The sequence below is a fragment of the Pongo pygmaeus genome, chromosome 6 (genome assembly GCF_028885625.2).
Source record: "Pongo pygmaeus isolate AG05252 chromosome 6, NHGRI_mPonPyg2-v2.0_pri, whole genome shotgun sequence".
Taxonomy (NCBI): domain Eukaryota; kingdom Metazoa; phylum Chordata; class Mammalia; order Primates; family Hominidae; genus Pongo; species Pongo pygmaeus.
In genome coordinates, this window is record NC_072379.2 from 8,236,542 (window position 1) to 8,258,479 (window position 21,938).

The 21,938-nt window shown below is 48.0% G+C and overlaps 1 protein-coding gene across 4 annotated transcripts in view; it reads right to left on the bottom strand.

Moving 5' to 3' along the window:
- Window positions 1-5,130: 5,130 nt before the first annotated feature.
- The window catches only part of SMURF1 (SMAD specific E3 ubiquitin protein ligase 1), a 116,194-nt gene continuing 99,386 nt past the window's right edge, over window positions 5,131-21,938 (bottom strand). For 3 of the 4 annotated variants that reach the window (XM_054497109.2, XM_063668122.1, XM_063668123.1), the window contains exons 12-18: window positions 19,807-19,921; window positions 18,061-18,239; window positions 16,076-16,213; window positions 14,772-14,892; window positions 13,224-13,425; window positions 10,727-10,811; window positions 5,131-8,381 (exon numbers count right to left, since the gene is read on the bottom strand). In XM_054497109.2, coding sequence (XP_054353084.1) covers window positions 8,282-8,381; window positions 10,727-10,811; window positions 13,224-13,425; window positions 14,772-14,892; window positions 16,076-16,213; window positions 18,061-18,239; window positions 19,807-19,921 — 940 coding nt within the window. In that variant the 3' untranslated portion in view covers window positions 5,131-8,281. The remainder of the gene's footprint in view (window positions 8,382-10,726; window positions 10,812-13,223; window positions 13,426-14,771; window positions 14,893-16,075; window positions 16,214-18,060; window positions 18,240-19,806; window positions 19,922-21,938) is intronic. The other variant, XM_054497110.2, reaches the window with a different exon arrangement.

Below are 21,938 nucleotides of genomic sequence, written 5' to 3' on the forward strand. Positions count from 1 at the left end.
AGGGAGCAGAGCAGAACTGATTGGCAGTGTTCTGCCCTGTCTTTGGGCTGCCTGAAGGACTGGTTTCTATGTCATCTGACTCAGAGGTGAAACAGGGAAGGTGGCACAGTTCAGATCTCAGGCTGGCAAGACCCATGGAAGGCAGTGGCAGGCACGGCATGTAAAAGCTGTCGGGGGACCGCAGTGGATACCTGGGGCAAGAGATTATGGGCAGAAAATATAAGAGAACATCTTATTCCTAAGAAGCAGCTGGGTTAAGACCCTTTTAAAAATTAAGACTTTTTTTTTTTTTTTTTGATACGGAGTCTCGCTCTTTTGCCCAGGCCGGAGTGCAGTGGTGCGATCTCGGCTCACTGCAAGCTCCACCTCCTGGGTTCACGCCATTCTCCTGCTTCAGCCTCCCAAGTAGCTGGGACTACAGGAACCCGCCACCACAACCAGTTAATTTTTTGTATTTTTAGTAGAGACGGGGTTTCACTGTGTTAGCCAGGATGGTCTCGATCTCCTGACCTCGTGATCTGCCCGCCTCAGCCTCCCAAAGTGCTGGGATTACAGGTGTGAGCCACCGCGCCCGGCCAAAAATTAAGACTTTTAAAAGCAGCCATGTATATGGTATAAGCCAAAGAAAAACAGAGGCCCCTAAAAGACCTGAGATGACCTTAAGCCGTCACCTCAGGCTGATACCAAGTATTAGGATATACCCTCTGAATTAGTGAAGCTTTTCCCCACCACTCTTCAAAGACTGGAAGAGATGACTGCTTTTGCAAATGCCCAGTTAAAAAAAAAAAAAAAAGGAATACAAAGAAACAGGAAAACATGTCCCAATCAAAGGAACAAAGTATATCTCTGGAAACCATCCCTGAAGAAACAAAGGCATCAGACTTGTTAGAAAAGACTTTAAAATAGTTGTCTTGAATATGCTCAGAGATCTATGGGAGAACATGACAAACGCCTAAAAGAGGTCAGGATAGTGATGTATGAACAAAATGAGAATATCAACCAAAAATACAAATTATCTAAAAGAACCAAATTCTGGCACTGAAAAGTACAATAAATGAACCGAAGTATTCAATACAGTGGTTCAACACCAGAATCAAACAGGCAAAAGAAAGAATCAGAGACCTTAGAAAACTGATCATTTGAAATCACTGAATTGGAGGAGCAAAGAGAAAAAACGAAGAGAGCCCAAGGGATTTATGGGACACATCAAGGTGTCCAACTTAGGACAGGTCCAATTTAGGAAATTCCAGAAAGAGAAGAGAGACAGGAAGAGGACAGAGCTTATTTGAAAAAATAATGGACAAAACTTTCCCAAACTGGAAGAAAGAAATGGACATACAAATTTAGGAAGCTCGACAAATTTCAACTAGGATAAACCCAGAGAGAGTCACAGCAAAGGTGAAGGGTGAAATAGCTCCATTATAATAGTAGGAAGCTTCAGTACCCCACTTTTTTTTTTTTTTTTTTTTTTTTTGAGATAGAGTCTTGCTCTGTCACCCAGGCTGGAGTGCAGTGGTGCAATCTCGGCTCACTACAACCTCTGCCTCCCAGGTTCAAGTGATTCTCCTGCCTCAGCCTCCAGAGTAGTTGGGATTGCAGGCATGTGCCACCACACTCAGCTAATTTTTGTATTTTTATTAGAGATGGGGTTTCGCTGGTCTCGAACTCCTGACCTCAAGTGAACGCCTGCCTCAGCCTCCCAAAGTGCTGGGATTACAGGCATGAGCCACTGCGCACAGCCCAGTACCCCACTTTCAATAAATTATTAATAGAACAACTAGACAGAGGATGAATAAGGAAATATAGGACTTGAACAACACTATAGACCAACTGGACCTAACAGACATACACAGAACAGTCCACCCAACAGCAGAGTACACATTCTTCTCAAATGCACATGGAACATTCTCCAGAATAGACTGTCTCCAAAGAGGTCATAAAACAAGTCTCAATAAATTTAAGAAGACTGAAGTCACACAAAGTATTTTCTCTGACCACAACAGAATGAAGCTAAAAATCAGTAACAGAAGGAAACTGGGGAATTCACAAATATGTGGAAATGAAACAAGATGCTTTCAAACAACCAGTGGGTCAAAGAATAAATCACAAGGGAAATTAGAAAATATCTTGAGACAAATGAAAACACAACATACCAAAACTTATGGAATGCAGCGAAAGCAGTGCTAAGAAGGATTATTCACCATGACCAAGGAAACTTATGGCTGTAAATCTTTATATTAAAAAGAAGGTTAAAAATGAACAACCTACGTTATACCTGAAGGAATTAGGAAAAAACTAAACTAAACCCAAAGCTAACAGAAGTCAGAAAATAAATACTATAGCAGAGGAAATAAAAGATAGACAAATGACAAAAATCAGTGAAGCTAAGAGTTGGTTCTTCAAAAAGATCAACAAGATTGACAAAACTTTAGATGATTAAGAAGGAAGAATCAACTAAAAGAAAAGAGGGGACATTATTACCAATTTTACAGAAATATAAAGGATCATAAGAGTATTACAAACAACTGTATGCCAACAAATTGAATAACCTAGATGAAATGGATTCCTAGAACTCTACAACCTACCAAGACCGAATCACGAAGAAACAGAAAATCTGAATAGACTGATAACTAGTAAGAAGATTGAATCAAAAATCAAAAACATCCCAACAAAGAAAAGCTCAAGACCAGATGGCTTCACTGGTGAATTCTATCAAACATTTAAAGAAGAATTAATACCAGTCTTTCTCAAACTCCTCCAAATAGTTGAAAAGGAAAGAATGCTTCCTAACTTATTCTGTGAGGCTAGCATTACTGTGATTTGAAAGCCAGACAAAAACACTACAAGAAAACTATAGACCAATATCTGTTATGAATATAGATGTAAAAATCCTCAACAAAATATTAGCAAATTGAATCCAACAGCATTTTTTTTTTTTTTTTTTTTTTTTTTTGGAGACAGAGTCTTGCTCTGTCACCCAGGCTGGAGTACAATGCCACAGTCTTGGCTCACTGCAACTTCCACCTCCCAGGTTCAAGCGATTCTCCTGCCTCAGCCTCCTGAGTAGCTGGGACTACGGTCGTGTGCCACCACACCTGGCTAATTTTTGTATTTTTAGCACAGACAAGGTTTCACTGTGTTGGCCAGGCTGGTCTCGAACTCCTGACCTTGTGATCCACCCACCTCGGCCTCCCAAAGTGCTGGAGTTACAGGCATGAGCCACAACGCCCGGCGCCAAGACCATATTAAAAGAATTATTCACCACAACCAAGTGGAATTTATCCCAGGAAGGGAAGGGTGGCCCAACATAAGCAAAATCAATCAATGTAACACATCACATTAATAGAACACAGGGAAAAAAACATGTACATCTCAACTGATACAGAAGGGCATTTTACTTATAAACATTCCCTCTGAGATCAGGAACAAGAAAAAAATTCCCACTTTTACCACAGCTATTCAACATTGTACTGGAAAGTATAAGCCAGAGCTAATAGATAAGAAATAAAAGGCATCCAAGTTGGAAGGAACAGGTAAAGCTATCTCCTACAGATAGAAAATTGCAAAGAATTCACAAGAAAGCCACTAGAGCTAGGAAACGAATTTTTGCAGTTTTAGGGTACAAGATTGACACACAAATGCAGTTATGTTTCTATATACTAGCAATGAATGTCCACAAAAGAGCTTAAAAAAGCAATTAGCATCTAAAAGAATAAAGCTAACCAAGGAGGTGCAAGACTTGCCAATTGTCTGCCGAAAACAAAATATGTATAAAGAAGTTAAAGAAAACCTAAGTAAATTGAAAAGACATCCCATGTTCATAGATTAACTTTGTTAAGATGTCAGTAATGCCAGGTGCAGTGGCTCATGCCTGTAATCCCAGCACTTTGGAAGGTCGAGGTGGATGGAGGAGTTTGAGACCAGCCTGGGCAACATGGTAAAACCCGATCTCTACTGAAAATACAAAAATTAGCCGGGCATGGTGGCGCATTCCTGTAGTCCCAGCTACTAGGGAAGCTGAGGCGGGAAAATCGCTTGAACCCGGGAGGCGAAGGTTGCAGTGAGCCAAGATTGTGTCACTGCACTCTAACCTGGGTGACAGAGTGAGACTCTGTCTTTTTAAAAAAAAAAAAAGTCATCCTCCTATATACTTTAAATCATCTCTAGATTGTTTATAATTTCTAATACAATATAAATGCCATGTAAGTAGTTTTTATTCTGTATGGTTTAGGGAATAATGAAAAGAAAAAAAAAATCTATTCATGTTCTGATGCAACCATCCATTTAAAAAAAAGATTTTTTTTTTTTTTTTTTTTTTTTTTGGAGACAGTCTTGCTGTGTTGCCTAGGCTGGAGTGCAGTAGCGTGATCTCGGCTCACTGCAAACTCCACCTCCCAGGTTCAAGCAATTCTCATGCCTCAGCCTCCCAAGAAGCTGGGACTGGTCTCCAGCTCCTGACCGCGCCCAGCCAAAAAAATATTTTTGATCCCCAGTTGAATCCATATATGTGGAACCCACTGGTATGTAGGGCTGACAGTATTTTTACTACAACTTTTAAAAAAAGTAAGGGCCGGGCACAGTAGCTCACGCCTGTAATCCCGGCACTTTGGGAGGCCGAAGCGGGCAGATCACCTGAGGTTGGGAGTTTGAGACCAGCTTGACCAACATGGAGAAACCCCATATCTACTAAAAATACAAAATTAGCCGGGCGTGGTGGCGCAAGCCTGTAATCCCAGCTACTCGGGAGGCTGAGGCAGGAGAATTGCTTGAACCTGGGAGGTGGAGGTTGCAGTGAGCCGAGATTGCGCCACTGCACTCCAGCCTGGGCAACAAGAGCAAAACTCCATCTCAAAAAAATAAAAATAAAAAAAAATAAAAGGAAAAAACGAAAAGATAACCAGTGCGCAAAGAAATTCTAAATTTTCTCAATCCCATGTCTTTGCCCGATAGAGCACTTTCAACCCACTACCATATTGCCATTAGTTTCCCTTACAATTCTATCCTTAACTCTGTCCTCCTTCCCTGGAAGGCCCTTGCCAGTATTCCTGCCGCCTACACGCTTCCTTTCTTGTGGGTTTGCAAAGACACTGGAATCTCGTTTCCACACCAAAATAACAGGCGCCAAAAATGTAAAGTCGTGAGTTTATTGCATATGTAACAAAATGAACCTGACCTCCTGGGCCCAGCCTGCTGTACAATCACTGTTTGTTTTGTGTTTCTAGCTGGTTCCATAACCACATTAAATAGAACTAGTATTTCCTTAAATACTTTTGATTTTGACATAAAACAGAACATTAGTGTACAATTTTCACAAAATAAATCAGCGATAAAAACAGTGGGAAGGATAACAAGGATAGCAGCAATACTTCAAAACAAGACATTACAAAATAAATTAAAAAATACATTATAAAGTGGTTGAGAAACAAAAATAAACACATTTTTAAAATCCATACTATGTTTCGGGAAGGCTGCCGTGCGGCACACACCTGGCTGCAGATGGCAGGTGGGGGGACATTTTCTCTGCAGAAGGCCCTTCCTGACGTCTCGGGTTGGGTGACCACCTTAATCTGAATTCAGACCATACGTCTGAACAAGCTCAGGGGTCGAAATTCGATCTGGTGGCAGATTCTCTTTTCAGAACTTGAGAGAGCCCTTTTCCGGTCGCCCCGGGCCTCCCAGGCAGCCTCAGCTCTTCCTACCGAAAGCACTGGCAGAGTGGTGTTAGCTACATCCCTGAGTGTCGGCTGACGGCCGCTGGTGAGGGCAAGCCTGAAAAGCCGGGCCCCTGAAGCATCTGGGCAGAGGGGCAGGGGGCATGGTTGGATCGCCTGGGACCACCGAGAGAGGCAACACAGAGATCACACGTGAGTGGGCTTCGCGCAGACCCAAAGTAGAACAGTTGGGAAGCTTTTACCATTTGCTTTGCCATGTTGAGTTCTTTGGGGTGGTTCAAAAGGACCAAACAAACCATCGTAGAAACTGAAGGTTCTAGAAGTGCAGTGCCACCGACAGGGAGGCCTGTTTGGAAAGAGTGAACCAGAGCTCTGGAAAGGTCTACGACACTCACACAACCGATGACAAGGCGGCAAACCCACACGCAGGTAGAAGTGGAAAAGCAGAGACGGAGGCCGGGACGGGAATGCGTGTGTCCACCAGGGCCACCTCTGGAGGACCCGGGACCCAGCCCTCTGGCTCTGGGCTGAAGCAACACCCGGCACGAGAGGCAGGGCAGTACCGACCACCATGGGGCTGGCGGTGCAGCTGCTAAGGCTCGCCCCCGACTCCTCCCAACAGCAAAAAGGTAGTTTTAAAGGCGTCAAATGCAACATTCCTGCTTCAAAGTCTTTTAAACCATGAGACCCTGGTTTCCTTCCTAGTTACTGCAGATTTTGGATACACCACCAGGCAAATCAGGTGGGGCCTCTGACCTCATCCTGGAGGCTGCTTCAGTTCTCGGATGGATGTCTCTTCTGCCTCCTGCAGGTTAGGCTCGTGATAGAGAATGGGCTGTCTGGGAGAGGTCTGTAGTTTTCACTTCCTCACCTTCAAGAGGAAGATGAAAGGCTGGATACAGCCACTGGGGAAGAGGCTTCTAGAACACCCTCAGGAAGCATCATGGTGAATGAGACACAGGATGCGCCCACCTGGGGGGGCAAGGCAGAACTTTTCAAAGAGGCTAAGTCCACCATCTGGCCTGGACTTTTGGAATGGGGGATTAAACTTTCCTCCTGCAGCAAACCTCATTTGGCAGCCCTTCCATTCTAGAACCTCAGCAGCCCAGAAGTTAACAGTGACAAAAAGAACAGATAAAACCGTCGTCCACAAGGTCCTTCCCAGGCCATCTCAGGCCCACAGCGGGATCCCAGAGACTTCGACAGCAGTGAAATGTCTTGCTCATGAATTACCCTGTACTTGCCCCTACCCCAAACAAAAACAACAACAAAGAAACCACATAGGAACACTGGCTGCTGCTGCTGCTGTTCTCTGCCCAAGTTCAGCTATTGAAAATCAAGCCACTTTAAGATAAAATACTGTTTGACTTTTGTGCAAACTGGAAATGGTGTTAGAAACTTCGAATCTAGGCTTGCTTCTGGCCTTGCTCATCATACGAAGACATCTGGGCAAGTGAACCGAGTAGCAATCATTAGTGTCATCAGCTGCCACTGGGAAAGGGGCCACATGAGGCAGTGTGGAGTCGTCCCCCTCTGCGGTCACAGGTTTGCGTCCACACCCTACTTTTTGTAGAACAGTATCTTTGGGTGGATTTACATCATCGAGGTTATCCTTTCACCAGTGCTTTTAAGCGAGTTCACACCAAGCCAGCAGCTATGATAACACAATTTTGTTAGTTTAGCTCTTAGCAGTTGCCGCATCATGGTTTACTAATATTTTAAATGACACAGTCGATGCTCTTCTATGGATAACAGTGGCACAGAGGTCACAGCTTTGGGACTGACTGGTTGGCTCTAGGGCTGATTTTGGTCTGCTCTTTTCTACACTCCATGACATGGTGTTTTCACTGAAAAAAAAGTCAAACTGGACAGATAACGCAGCAAAAGGGACCCTTAAAAGATCGTTTTTCTCTATGTAAAACAAAATTTTCAGCCAAGATACCCAGAAAAGAAATATCCTGGGCCTCCAGGAAAAGCTGCTCCAATTCCTTCTCCTTTCAAAGGGGAAATACATTTTGACTCAAGCTTCCTGCTGTGGCAGAATTCCAATAAGCATACATTATATAGTTATTTTTCAGTTGGAAATTGATCTGCTACCCAGAACCGGCTGCTGGGATGTGAAATCTGGAATCTGAGCTCTGGTAAGATTCCTAGCAGCTGCTCAAATTGAAAAGGGGCCTCAAGGCTGTTTTGAGATGGGATAGCTGGGATAGCCACCAGTTCCAAACCCTCAATCATCCACGCCCAGTCCCCTAACTGTGAGTTGATGCTCCAGTAAAGAGCTCAGGGCCGTGAGCCTTATCACCACATGGGTTGCAACCACAGCAGAATATCCTGTGTGACCAAAGCCAAAGGCTAAACCTGGCTGCATTTTATTGGATGGGTGATGGAAGTGGGCGGGAGTACTATGATAAAGGAGGGATATATGGGTGGGAGCCACCAACAAAAGTCCCCCATCCCCCTCCCCCAACAGAAAGGAGAGAGACAACCCTTTCCCCTCAGGTGATCCGGAATTCCAGGGCCTCTGCCAGCTTTGCAGGAGGTGCACAGAAGCTGGATGCTTTTGGTCTGGTGGCCATGAGCTAGACTCTGTTGCCTTTGGTTGCTTTTCACTCCACAGCAAACCCGCAGGTCTCCTCCACGGCTGTCAGCAGCTTCTCGTAGAGCTTCTCATAGGACTCATATGGTGGAATGTCGATCCGGTTAAAGCTGAAAAAGGACAAAAGAGAGTCACCGTGTGGGCAGTCCAGCCCTAGGACCAACCTCAAGGCCAAGGACAGGCAGCGAGAAGTGTGTGTGGGAGGGGAGAGGAATGGGGGGTGGGGCAGGGTTGGTGATGAGTTCTCCATGTCCCCTGTGTTTTTCTGCTTCTAATACAAAGATTTGTAATTTGTTTTTGCTTTTTGGTAGAGACAGGGTCTCGCTAGGTTGCCCAGGCTGCTCTCAAACTCCTGGCCTCAAGTGAACCTCCTGCCTTGCCCTCTCAACGTGCTGGGAGCCACTGTGCCCAATCAACACACAGTAAAGTAAGTCTTGGGCCTTCACAACCAAAACATAACCAAGTTACTATTTACTGCTTCTATCAGGACAAAGCTCTCCACTTGTTTTCTGTTTGTCTGTCTGTGGGGGAAATTCTTTCTCTGTGCTGGGAATGCCTCTTTGGCAGCTCCTGTAACCCAGACTGGCTGCCAGGCCACGTCACCACTAACGATGTACTGCGTGTCTGTCTGTTCCTCTGGGACTTGATCTGAGACCAAAACGGGGCAGTCTGGAAAATTCCCTGCAAAAACAAAATAGATCTCAAAACTAGTAAGATGACAAATCCTTAAAAGATGAAATGAATATTCAACTTTTGACTCGATATTTCCAGGGGGAAGCTCATTTCCAGTATTTGTGCAAAGAAAAAGACATCCTTTAAGAAGCTATCGTAGCAAACCAAAAAATACAAAATTGTGACCCAGAGGATGTACGGTGACTTCTGGCTTTCTAGGGTAACCAATTAAGGACGGTTTCTGTCTACAGAGCTGGGTTCCAGGGCGGGCACTCTTTTTTCTGGAGCTTCAGAGCATACTTTCCACATCCATCTAACTCCAAGCACTAAACTACTAAAGGACAGAAGCCTTGTGAGTAGGTGTGCAGCCAACATGGCACGTTCCCGTAATGGACGCCACAGCCATGCTTGGAGCAGGACCTTGGCGCCCACCATGGTCCAGGACCAGCTGCATTACCCCATTTCACAGGTGTGGAAAACCAAGTTAGAATATGAAGTCACTTGCCCCAAATCACATGTCAGAGGGTGTCACAGCTAGCATTTGACCCCGCATCCTTGGGTTCCAAGACAGGAACCTTCCATCATCTCACAGGGCATCTCAGCAGCATCTAGAACTGGTTCCCCCAAGGAAACGTGGCTACTCGTCTCAATGGATGGTTCCAGGACAAAGTGTGCGCAAGTGATTGTATTTTTAAACCATATAGGAAATAACCTACTATATGGAGACTCGTTTTTAAGTTAAAATTTAGGAAGAAAACATTTGCAATAGACAAGGTGCGTGTGTCATAAGCAGGATTCCAAGAAGATGGGGACCCAGAAATATTAGATAAAGTGAAGAACAATACATCCAAACTAAAAACTATACAATTTTCCTTACCAACAGGTGTGTGTACGTAAGACCTGGCAGAGAGGAAGACTTGAGCCTGCTGGAGTGGTAGCCACACTCCACTGAAACGCCAATATTAATTAGTTACATGGCTCATAAAATTAGTTTCATAAGAGACTCTGACAGCCTGTGTGTGGCACGCTGCAAAGTACTTGTCCCATCTGACACAAGCACTACTGCCAGTCATTGAGACTTGGCATAAATGGAACAGAGTCCTACAAATCGGAAAACAGCTTTAAAAAATAACATGAGGCCAGGCTTGGTGGCTCACGCCTGTAATCTCAGCACTTTGGGAGGCCGAGGCGGGCGGATCACCTGAGGCCAGGAGTTCCAGACTAGCCTGGCCAACATGGCGAAACCCTGTCTCTACTAAAAATACAAAAATTAGCCAGGCGTGGTGGCGTGCACCTGTAATCCCAGCTACTCGGGAGGCTGAGGCACGAGAATTGCTTGAACCCAGGAGGCAGAGGTTGCAGTGAGCCGAGATCGTGCCACTGCACTCCATCCTGGGTGACAAAGCAAGACTGTCTCAAAAACAAAAAACTAAATCAAGAGAAAATCTATGTTTAAATTTTAGGTTATATATAGTAAGATTTATCTTAAGTTTAGCAATAATGTTGGCCCTCTTACATATTTTTTTTTTACATGGCCAGTAAAGCCGCTCTATACAGTGTTGTAATGTCGGGGGGAAAGTCTCTTGCTTGAGGGCTTCAGAATTGTCATTCAACTCTAGAATTTCTCCTTCTGTCTCAGGTGCTGTGGCTTTTGAGTTCTGATGACGACAAAAATATTTTGGCAGAGACTCCATCTCAGAAAAAAAAAACAACAAAAAAAACGTGAACGTCGGCATCCTCTGGGGCTCCCAGGACGCCGTGACTTCCTGGCCGCAGTGCTTACCAGGTATGGGCCTTCGGAAGGTTGTCTGTGTTCGCGTCTATCAGGTGGATGGTGAACAGCCGGGGCCCTGCCGCGCCTGTAGAACCTTACAAGACAACATTCTAGTTAATGTACTTCAGAGTTACAGCCGTGGCGCTTCCCGGCCACACGGCCCCCAGGAGCCAGGGCCCTGACCACATTCCCACCCCCACACCCAGGCAGGGTGTCCTGGGAGAGGGCCATGAGGTTCCCAGGCCTGGTTTTAGGACATGCCTGCAATGGCTATCAAAGTGACAAAATTCAGACACTTTTTTGAGACAGGGTCTCACTCTGTTGCTCAGGCTGGAATGCAGTGGGGCAGTCTTGGCTCCCTGCAACATCTGACTGCCAGGTTCAAGCAATTCTCCTGCCTCAGCCTCCCGAGTAGCTGGGATTACAGGTACACGCCACCACGCCTGGCTAATTGTTGTATTTTTAGTAGAGACGGGGTTTTGCCATGTTTCCCAGGCTGGTCTGGAACTCCTGGATCGCCTCAGGTGATCCACCCGCCTCGGCCTCCCAAAGTGCTGGGATTACAGGCGTGAGCCACCACACCCAGCCAAGATTCCAACATTTTAGACTATTGCAGGGGGCAGAGCAAGGACTGCTCAGGCCCCGCCTAAAGTGCACCCTGACCATGAGCCTGCTCCAGACAGACTCCCTGAGGGTCAAAGCTATTTGTACCCACCCTCTGGAATAGACGACTTGCCCACCAGTTCTGTAGGGCAGGGAGAGGCACCAGGCCCCTTCTTGCTCAGGTCTTTCCAAACTCAGCCCCAAGTGAGCATCAGGCTGGCCAGCAGCCACCGCTGCTGCTGCGAAGACGGCTAGCCGACAGGGCTGCCGGGTGCTGGGAAAGGAGGGTGCACAGGGCACGGGCCTCGGCTCTGCTGCCCCTTGCTCTTGTGTATTCACAGATACTCCTTTCAAGCTGGACCAAGGTCAGCGGCAGGACAGGAATCCAGGAGCAATGAGGACCAGCAGAGACACCAGCTTTATGTTGGGCAGAGGGTCTCAGTGTGTAGCCCCTGGTTCCTGGGGACCTGGGACAGGAAGCTGGCTCCTCCCCCTCGCAGGCCACACCCTCCAAGCCCCAGCCTCCTGGGGAGTCAGGACAGGCTGGGCCAGGTGAGGGCCTTCAGAGACCTCCTGCAGGGCCCTGGCCACTCTGCCTGGTGCTGCCACCATTCAGTCCCCTCCCACAGCACCAGCACTCCCTGTTCTGGACTGTGTCCCTGGTCACCTCTGACCCACCTTCTAGACACTTGGGGGACACTGGACTAAAGTCTATCTAATTATTGGAGGACTAATGAGACCCTTACGACGACAGGGACTATCTCTAAGCAGGAACGTTTAGCATGCGGACCTGCTGTGGGCAAGACAATGGTGCCATGAGAAAAGCAACTTGGTCAGGAAGCCTGGATTCCTGCCCTGCCTCACTACTCACACCTCCTGTTTTTTTTTTCCTCGGGGGGATAATAAATCCCATGACCTCAGTGAGTCTCGGCTTCCTCATCTATGGAATGGGGCTAATAATCCCCGTCAGCCAGGCTCTCTGGGTTGTTGGGAGAACTGAATGAGAAAGGCTTTGTAAATGACAGGCACCAGCAAGCTCTGGGAGCGGCTGTCATGGTCAGGCTGGTCAAGCAGACAGAGGCTCCCAGATACGAGCGGGGCTCAGCCTCAAACCCCTTTTTATCCATGCTGGGCCCCCAGCAGCAAATCCATAGGCAGAGGTCACAATGGAAAAAGATGCAGGTGCCCTGATGGCCAAAGCCGACTGCAATGGAATTAACCTCCTTTCACTCAGCGAGGCAGAGGGAATATTCTGTGTTCACAATGTGTCTGTGTGTCTATCAGCATTTACAGTCCAATCAGCTAAATTTCAGTACGGTGACACCCTTCACTTCACTCCTTCCAGCAACGTCCCCTCCAAACCCTAAGTGTAAAAGATGAGACATTAGGCCGCCTGCCCTACAGGCAGATGGGCACCTTTCGCACAGAATCCCACCCCACTTCCAGCAACCTCAGTGGCTTCAACAGAGTGAGCAGGACATCATCTTTGGGTGTGGTTTGTGGCTAAACGGGTTCATGTGCAGCTCCAAGCTTTGGAGCCACTGAGACGGGGGGCGGTTCCCCCATAGCTCCCTCCCTGGGATCTTGACTAAGCTGGCCTCACAGACACTCTGAAGGCCCCTGCTGGCCAGACCCTCTTGGCTTTTTGGAAGCAGTGAGGAGGGGGAATCCACGTGCCCTGGAGTGGCCCCACAGTCTTTGCTCAGCAGGGCCCCACACCTGCTCACACACGGACCCTGCCAGGTAACCACCTCTGCAGGGCAGAGCATTAGCTACTGGAGAACATTCCTTATGCCATTTTCTAGCACACATCTCAGAAAAACATCCCAGCCACCTTCCAGCTTATCCTGCCCACAGCCCACATAGACGCGTCATCGAATAGCCCCGCCTCCACGTCAGTCACCTTGCAAAGCCTTGAAGCCTTGGAGCGGGACTCGCGTGGACCCAGTCACAAACTGCAGGAGCCTGGCCCTCCTTTCTTCATCGAACGTCTCCACTGCTTGCCAGAACCACCGCACGATGTTGCTGTCGGCCACACAGTGCTTCAGCCGCGTGTTCGACTTCCAGTCGTTCAAGTCTATTTTATCCAGGCCGCCTATGATCAGCTGAGGAGGTGCAGAAAGGTGAGTTACTTCCAAAATGTATAAACCCACGTCAGGACGTGCCTCCTAGGTACCCGACACACACAACAGTGAAAAGTCAATTCCCAAGCAAAGCAGCGGCTGTGTCTAAATAAACTAGGCAGACGTTGAGACAGAAGAAAGCTACCAACAGGAGGCCTGTGGCACATGCTTCTGTCCGCCTCCTCCAGGCAGGTCTCCAACCCCAAGGACCATGGTGCACAGCTATTGATGGGACGTTTTCTTATAACCAAAGCAGGGTTTTTGCTCTGCATCGGTGAGGAGTATCAAAGAACCAACCGGTGACACTGTACAGAGCTAACCGTGAATAAGGGCACGTCCCAGGGTCTCTCCAGGACACTCAAGGACATGTGGAGTTTCAAGTCTGAAGAGAGGAGAATTCAGCAAGAGTTATGTGGGGCTGGGGCCGATGGGGCGTGTTTCCGCAATTGGCTTAAAAAGTTCACCCCCTGCTGGGTGCAGTGGCTCACGCCTGTAGTCCCAGCACTTTGTGGGGCCCGAAGTTGGGCAGATCACTTGAGCCCAGGAGTTCAAGGCCAGCCTGGGCAACATGGCGAAACCCCGTCTCTACAACAAATACAAAAATTAGCCAGGCATGATGACATGCACCTGTAGCCTCAGCTATTCGGGAGGCTGAGGTGGGAGGATGGCTTCAGCCTGGGAGGTCGAGGCTGCAGTGAGCCATGATTGCACCACTGCACTCCAGCCTGAGCAACAGAGCGAGACTCTGTCTCAAAAAAAAACACAAAAGTTCACCCCAGAACTACTGCTCCATCCAAGCTCTTGGCTCCCAAGCTGTCCTCACTGGCAGCAGAAAGACTTGGAGAACAATCTACAAGGCTTGAGCTATTTGGCACCAGAGATGCATAAGGGCTGAATGAATCACCGTGTTCAAGTGCATGCAGTATGACTAGAGAAGACAGTAGCCCCTTGTTCCTAGTCTAGGAACAGCCAGAATAAAAAGCAGTAAGATGCTGTTGTGGGAGAACCTGGTTCTCCCAAGACAGGAGAGGGCTATGCAATCTCCCCTGCTAGAGATCTTGAAAACAAGGGAAGCCACAGCCACCTTGAACAGTTTCCCGGGAGTTAGTCAGATTTCCTACCGCCAAGCAGACATCTCGCCAGTTACCAACTGGCATGAACACCCTCTACTCCCACTCTTGCTCCAACCCTGGCTGTAGTCTGGGAACCCCAGCAGCTCCTAGGCTTACTGGAAAACGGCACACGCTGCCCCCTGCAGCAAGGATTGAAAACAGGCAGATGCCAGCCACAGGGACGCCCTGGGTCGACTCCGCACGGTAGGCACATACCTCCAGTTCCTTCTGGTCAAAAGGCTTCAGCAGATGTTGAGGGATGAGCTCATTGAACCCCTTCTGCAGAGCTAAGAACTGGGCTTCAATTCCTCTCATAAACCTCCAGTTTACGTACAACCTGGAAGAAAAACTCGGAAGTTGGAATGCAACACCAAGTGGGTTTTCCGCCATGGGCAGCTTTGTTTTGGAGACAGGGTCTCACTCTGTCACCCAGGCTGGAGTGCAATGGCTCAATCTCGGCTCACTGCAACCTCAGCCTCCTGGCTTCAAGCAATTCTTCTGCCTCACCCTCCCCAGTAGCTAGGATTACAGGCACCCACCACCACACCTGGCTAATTTTTGTATTTTTAGTAGAGATGGGGTTTCACCATGTTGGCCAGGCTGGTCTCGAGCTCCTGACCTCAGGTGATCCGCCCACCTCGGTCGCGCAAAGTGTTGGGATTACAGGCGTGAGCCACCAAGCCTGACCCACGAGCAGGTTCTGATATCACAGTCTGACAAACATGGGAACACACTGGGCCCCCCCCGCCAGATCTCTCCAAGACAGACAAACACACCACCAGCTAGTAGTACCAAACCTTGGCATCACGTTAAAAATGACTCAGCACGTGCCCTGATTCATTCGGATTCGCTCGTGAAAACAGGAGGATTGAACCTGATCTGTCATATCAATTGCTGCAATTTGAAAGCATGTTCTGGCCAGGCATGGTGGCTCACGCCTGCAATCCCAGCCCCTTAGGAGGCAGAGGCAAGAGGATTGCTTGAGGCCAGGGGTTCGAGACCAGCCTGGCAACATAGCAAGACCCTGTAAAAATTTAAAATTTTTTAAAATGTGTTAAAGTACATTTGAAAGTACAGCACAGGACAGTGTGGCACACAGACGTGCCCACATAGTTCTCAGCTGCAAGTGCCTAGGCCTGAACACAGATTTGCCTCAAGTTAGGGGTGGAAAAAATCTGAGAGGGTGGCTTCCTCGGACTGAGCACGAGAGACCCTCCAAGCTGCTGCTCTCTCCTTTGCCCCCCACCTTTGCACCCAGAATTAAGTGGTCACTGAAAAGTCCTTCCCCACATGGGCTTTGTCCCTCAGGCCAGGCCTGGCCCCATCAGGGCCCCTCCAAGCAGATCCCTGACGCTGCTGCTGAACTGTCGGTTTCTGAAAGTCGCCTCTGTTCATGTGATCTGATCACAAGCACCAGCCATCAGGGATACGCAGGCCTCACACAGCGAAGGAGCTACAGCAACTAAATGCAGGCTCAGCCGCGCCCCAGGCACCCGGCCGTCCCCCACAGGTGGCATTACCGGACGTATTCTTTCTTGTTCTCCTCCGTGACTGGCACATTTCTGCCATTGGGTTTCAGTTCATGCTGCAGGATCCGCCCGAAGGCGTTGTGTTCCACGCAGAAGGTGTGGTCCAGTACAGGCGTGATGTCGTTCTCTCTGTTGAAATAAGACAGAAGGATGTAGGTTAGAGCTCTGCCACCACGCGGGGCCATCGGATAGACAGAAAACATTTACAACTGCCAGACCCGGGGCTGCAAGAGAGGACAGCCTTGGGCAGACACAGAACCTGCGTGGGGGTGGCACAGCAACAGGTGCTGGAGGACTCTGAGACCACAGCTCTGTTTCCAGATGTCCCGGCTCCTGGCTTTCACAGTCATAGAAGGCGCACAGCAGGTTGCTGTACCATCCTGTGATTTCGGGAGACCCACAACCCAGCTGCTTTGTAAGCAGTGTGGGAGTCAAAAGGCAGGAACGTGAAGAGGTACCAGGGTCAAAGGGAAATTGACCTGGAGGTGAAGCCACGCCAAGAAAATACTGTGCCCGGCCGGGTGCAGCAGCTTACACCTGTAATCCCAGCACTTTGGGAGGCCGAGGCGGGCGGATTACGAGGTCAGGAGATTGAGACCAGTCTGGTCAACATGGTGAAACCCCATCTCTACTAAAAGTACAAAAAATTAGCCAGGTGTGGTGGCAGGCGCTTGTAGTCCCAGCTACTCGGGATGCTGAGGCAGGAGAATCGCTTGAACCTGGGAGGTGGAGGTTGCATTGAGCTGATAATCGAGCCACTGCACTCAAGCCTGGGTGACAGAGCAAGACTCTGTCTCAAAAAAAAATAATAAATACTGTTCCTCCCTTAGAGGCAGCCTTTCCAAACGCATCAGTTCAAACACAAAAGTCTCGAAAGTGAAAACTAGCTCTTGAATCTGCCATCGTTCTTGAGCCTAGGCAGAGTGGAAGATTTTTTTTTTTTTTGAGACAGAGACTCACTCTGTCATCCAGGCTGGAGTGCAGTGGTGTGGTCTCAGCTCACTGCAACCTCTGCCTCCTGGGTTGAAGCAATTTTCCTGCCTCAGCCTCCCGAGTAGCTGGGATTACAGGCACGTGCCACACCTGGCTTTTTAAAATATTTTTAATTTTAGTAGGGACAGGATTTCACCATGTTGGCCAGGTTGGTCTCAAACTCCAACCTTTGACCTCAAGTGAAAAGAGCAAGTGATCCGCCCACCTCGGCCTCCCAAAGTGCTGGGATAATAGGCCTGAGCCACTGCACCCAGCTGAGTGGAAGATTTTCCACCCAATCCCCAGAGTCCCCTGTTCAAGTTGGAACACGTGACACATGGGACACAACCAGGAGCCCCGACTCCGACTCACCCACATTCCCTCCATCTGCCAGAGCCTGATCTTTTGTCCCCGTGAAATCTGTAAGGACCTGTGACAGTCACGGTTCATCTTGTCACTGCCTGCTGCTCTTAACAGAGTGTTTAGAGTAATTCTAAAGCAGAGGTAACTAAATGTTCATTTCGTTTTGATACTTGCTTGGCCCCTGTGTAGGTTAACTGGAGACACCCTGAGTGTCACACACACCCCACAACGGGCCTGGGGAGTGGCCTATTAATGTCTGTGATCGCACCTTCTTCATTCAAAGAAATAAAAGAAACTAGTCCAGGAAGAGAAACCTGCCCAATATCATGAGGAAAATAAGTCAACTGAGTACTTTTTTGCTATATCTGGTAGGTTTTTTTTGTTTTTTTTTTGCAGTAACGGGGGTCTCACTGTGTTGCCCAGGGTGGTCTCGAACTCCTGGACTGAAGTGATCTGCCCGCCTCATCCTCCCAAAGAATCTCCTTTTTTGTTTCAGGTTATAATACAATGGCTTCACACCCATCCCCAAAATACACACACACACACACACACACACACACACTCGCGCGCACACGCACATACATACAATAGACGTGGTGGTGGGCCCTAAGCCAGGTGACCGGCCGTCAGTCAATACTTACAGGATCCACACCAAGCTCTTATGCAGCTCCGGGTCCACAGATTCCAGATCTGAGAGCTGGATGGGCTTCCCCAGCAGCTGCTTATAGAAGGGCACTGTGAAGCCCCCGTTGATGTAGTGTCCATGGAACACAGCCAGCCCCATGATCCGCCCCACAAAGTGGAAATAAGACAAGTGGTCCTGTAGGGGGCACCAGAGAACACGAATTTGTCAGCATGATGCCGGCCAATGTGGGAATCTCGTGCTGTCCACAAGCTTCTTGGGGAAAAGTGTTCCAGAGGCAACCAGACCTACTGACTCAGGGACTCACAGGCCCCGCTCCTGAACAAGTGAAAGAAGGCTGCTTGTGTAGCAGAAATTTGCCTAGATTCGCTGGACAGCGTTTTGTATGCTCTCAGGGCCAACACCTCCTCAGAACGGCCATATAACTGGCAGAGGAGCCCCGTGTTCAGCAATGACTGAGAATTTCACCTTCGTGACAACAGAGAATCGAACCAAGCCCAGGGCCTCGACACTGGCAGGGCCTCGGCACCATGCTGGATGCGTACCCAGGAAGCCAGCCCTGCGCTCCCTCCCACTGCACAGGAAAGAAAAGGGCAAGTTCCCTTCCTCCTCCACCACCACTCCCTCGATCCAGAACGAAAGGAAGAGAGGGAAAGAGAGGGAGGGAGGGAAGAAATGCTAAGGGGGGAAAAAAGACCACAGGAAAATATGTATGAATAAGCCAAGTCAAATAACAATTCTAGGCCAGGCATGGTTGCTCATGCCTGTAATCTCAACACTTTGGGAGGCTGAGGCAGGCAGATCACCTGAGGTCAGGAGTTCGAGACCAGCCTGGCCAACATGGCGAAACCCCATCTCTACTAAAAATACAAAAACTAGCTGGGCGTGGTGGCAGGGGTCTGTAATCCCAGCTACTCGGGAGGCTGAGGCGGGAGAATCGCTTGAACCTGGGAGGCAGAGGTTGCAGTGAGCAAAGATCATGCCACTGCACTCCAGCCTGGGGGACACAGCGAGACTCTCTCTCAAAAAAAAGAAAAAAAGAACCATTCTAGAACCAGAGCCGTTCTGGTCTTAACTCAGGAACCACACATCTCTACTTTCAGGTTTGAATTATGTTCACCTCAAAAAATGAATCAAAACTCTGCTTCCATGTTGGTAAAAGGTTTTTCCACATTTGAATGCACAAGCGGAGCCTTATCCCGACTTCGCCTCAGTGGCCTATGCAGGATGCTGGTGAAGGCCGTGGCGCCACAGGAGGAGTCCCCTGCTGGCCGGCTGCCCACCCTCGGGCTGGGTGTGCAAACACTGCACTGACTTCCTCATCTCTAAAACCAGCACGCTAAGGGTGGCAGCATTTGTGGCTTAAAAAGCTAGTTCTGGAAAGATTCCAGTTTTGACCGGGAGGAGGCTGGACTTCGGAACCTACTCCTTAGAATGACACCGTTAACACATACGATCATCATACCAGAGTTCCCTCCAATGATCATAAAGTGTGAGTGTATGAACAGCTCAGTTTCACCCTTCATCTCCTTCAACACAGCACACCCAGTGATCACAATCTCTGAAAATACAGGATTGAAATCATCCATCTTAATTCAGTTTTCACTTTACCTCTCCACGTTTTGCTTACCGCTGTCTTTGATTAAGTCTACAACAAATAGACCAAGAACTGAGAATGAAACTGAAAATCCATCTCAAAACTTCTCCAACTCAATTCCCCACCTCTTTGTTCATTCATACTTACGGGGTTGATTGAAGAATCCGGATTTATTTGCAACATGTAAATATTGTCCGTAGAATACTGGAAGAGCCCGTAATAAGGATTCAGCATTTCATGGCACAGCAAGTAAAGCCACTCCCTGGGAGCAAACAACAAAAATGCATTTGAGACGCGCTAAAATTTCTACATTTTTTTTTTTTCCTGAGATGGAGTCTCGCTCTGTCGCTCAGGCTGGAGTGCAGTGGCACGATCTTGGCTCACTGCAACCTCTGCCTTCCGGGTCCAAGCGATTTTCTTGCCTCCCAAGTAGCTGGCACTACAGGCATGTGCCACCAGGCCCGGCTATTTTCTGGATTTTTTAGTAGAGACAGGGTTTCACCATGTTGGCCAGGGTGGCCTCGAACTCCTGACCTCAAATGATCCACCCACCTCAGCCTCCCAAAGTGCCAGGATTACGGGCGTGAGCCACCACGCCCAGCCTAACTTACTATTTTCTGAATTTCTTTAATGTTTGCATCATTTTATTATTTTAAAAACCCCAAAGTTAAAAACAGTCAAGCCAAAAAAAAAAAAAAGGCACTTTAAATAGAAATTGTATGGTTCAGTGGCTACACTCAGGTTGCATTAAGCCCAGCTAGTCGGGGGGCCCTTAGACAAACACCTGTGGCAGATCTACAAAGAGTCTTTTATTCATTCTACTCAAAACTCCTTTTCAACGGATCGCATTAAGATAGCACCTCCAAATTTTATTCTGGAATTTCTTACTTTTTCAAACAGAAATGAGAGAGAATAGGGAAGGGCAGACACAAATGCAAATAATCTGTCCAAGAAAATCGTGAGAATACACAAAAAATATCAAACAAAAACAGTTCTTCATTGTACTCAAAAGAACAGAAAGGAACTGCCAGAAGAGATGAGACTCCGAATCCTATAAAGTCTCTTTACTACAAAGGCAACATTGCTGAATTTGAATTCATCCCAAGTTTTGGAGTTTCGATTTAGGAAGTACCTTTTTTGAAAAACACAAAGACCTCCAATTGTCTAGACAGGAAATGATTAAAATACAAGCAAACATTCCGACCCAGCCACGGACAGCATAAAGATACAATCAGCTCTGTTCTGGAAGTGGTAAGGGAAGCAATAACTAAACAGGCCAAAAAGAGAGGCTACAGAAAGGACTTCAGGACTAAATACTGGGGAGATAAGTGTAGCCTGACCCCCACAGATTGGATAATGAACACACACCTGCACATGTGTAACACACATGCAACTGAAATCTCTCCACAGCTCTCTGAGATAAGTATCATCCCATTAGGAGGAAGACTCCAGTGGTGAAATAACACTACAAGACCAAACTGGAGGTGGCAGAGCAGAGATTCCCAACTCTTTCCACTACAGCATCATGTCAGTCAAGGGAAATTCACAAAGACCCATCTCCACGCAGAAGACTGGACGACTATGGAAAACGCAGAAGGAATGTAACTCCTACCAGACCAAACCAGGGAGTCCGACAGCTGAGTAACAGGCATTTCAGAACGACCAAAGAAAGAAAATGTGCGAAGAAATTAACGAAAAGTAGAATTCATTCATTTGGCACATATTTACGGAGACAAGTGTTCCGTTGTGTGTTAGGTGCTGTTCTAGGAACCAGGGATCAGCTGTGAACAAGACAAGTTCCTGACTGCGTGCAGTCTGACTCTCTTGGAAGATGCAGACAAGAAAGAGAAACATCACACCACACAACCATGCAGTGGTCACAGCATGACAAGGGAGGACGCCAAGAAAGGGGAAGCTATGGGACACCCAGGACAGTGGACCTCACCCAGGGAAGCAGTGAAGTCTCAGGACGACCGCAGCACAGAGGAGCGAGAGAATCGCCATGAGACTGCACAGAGGCCTCGCAGGAGACACGGGGGCTGTCAGAAGGTGTGATGTGCACCATCCTGGAGGACTTGAAGTTCAAGGGGCAGTAGAGACAATGAAAGCTACTGGGGAGGGAAGCCAAGGCGGGAGGATCACCTGAGGTCAGTAGTTCAACACCCACCCGGCCACCATGGTGAAACCCTGTCTCTACTAAAAATACAAAAATTAGCTGGACATGGTGACTCGCACCTGTAATCCCAGCTACTCAGGGGGCTGAGGCATGAGAATCACTT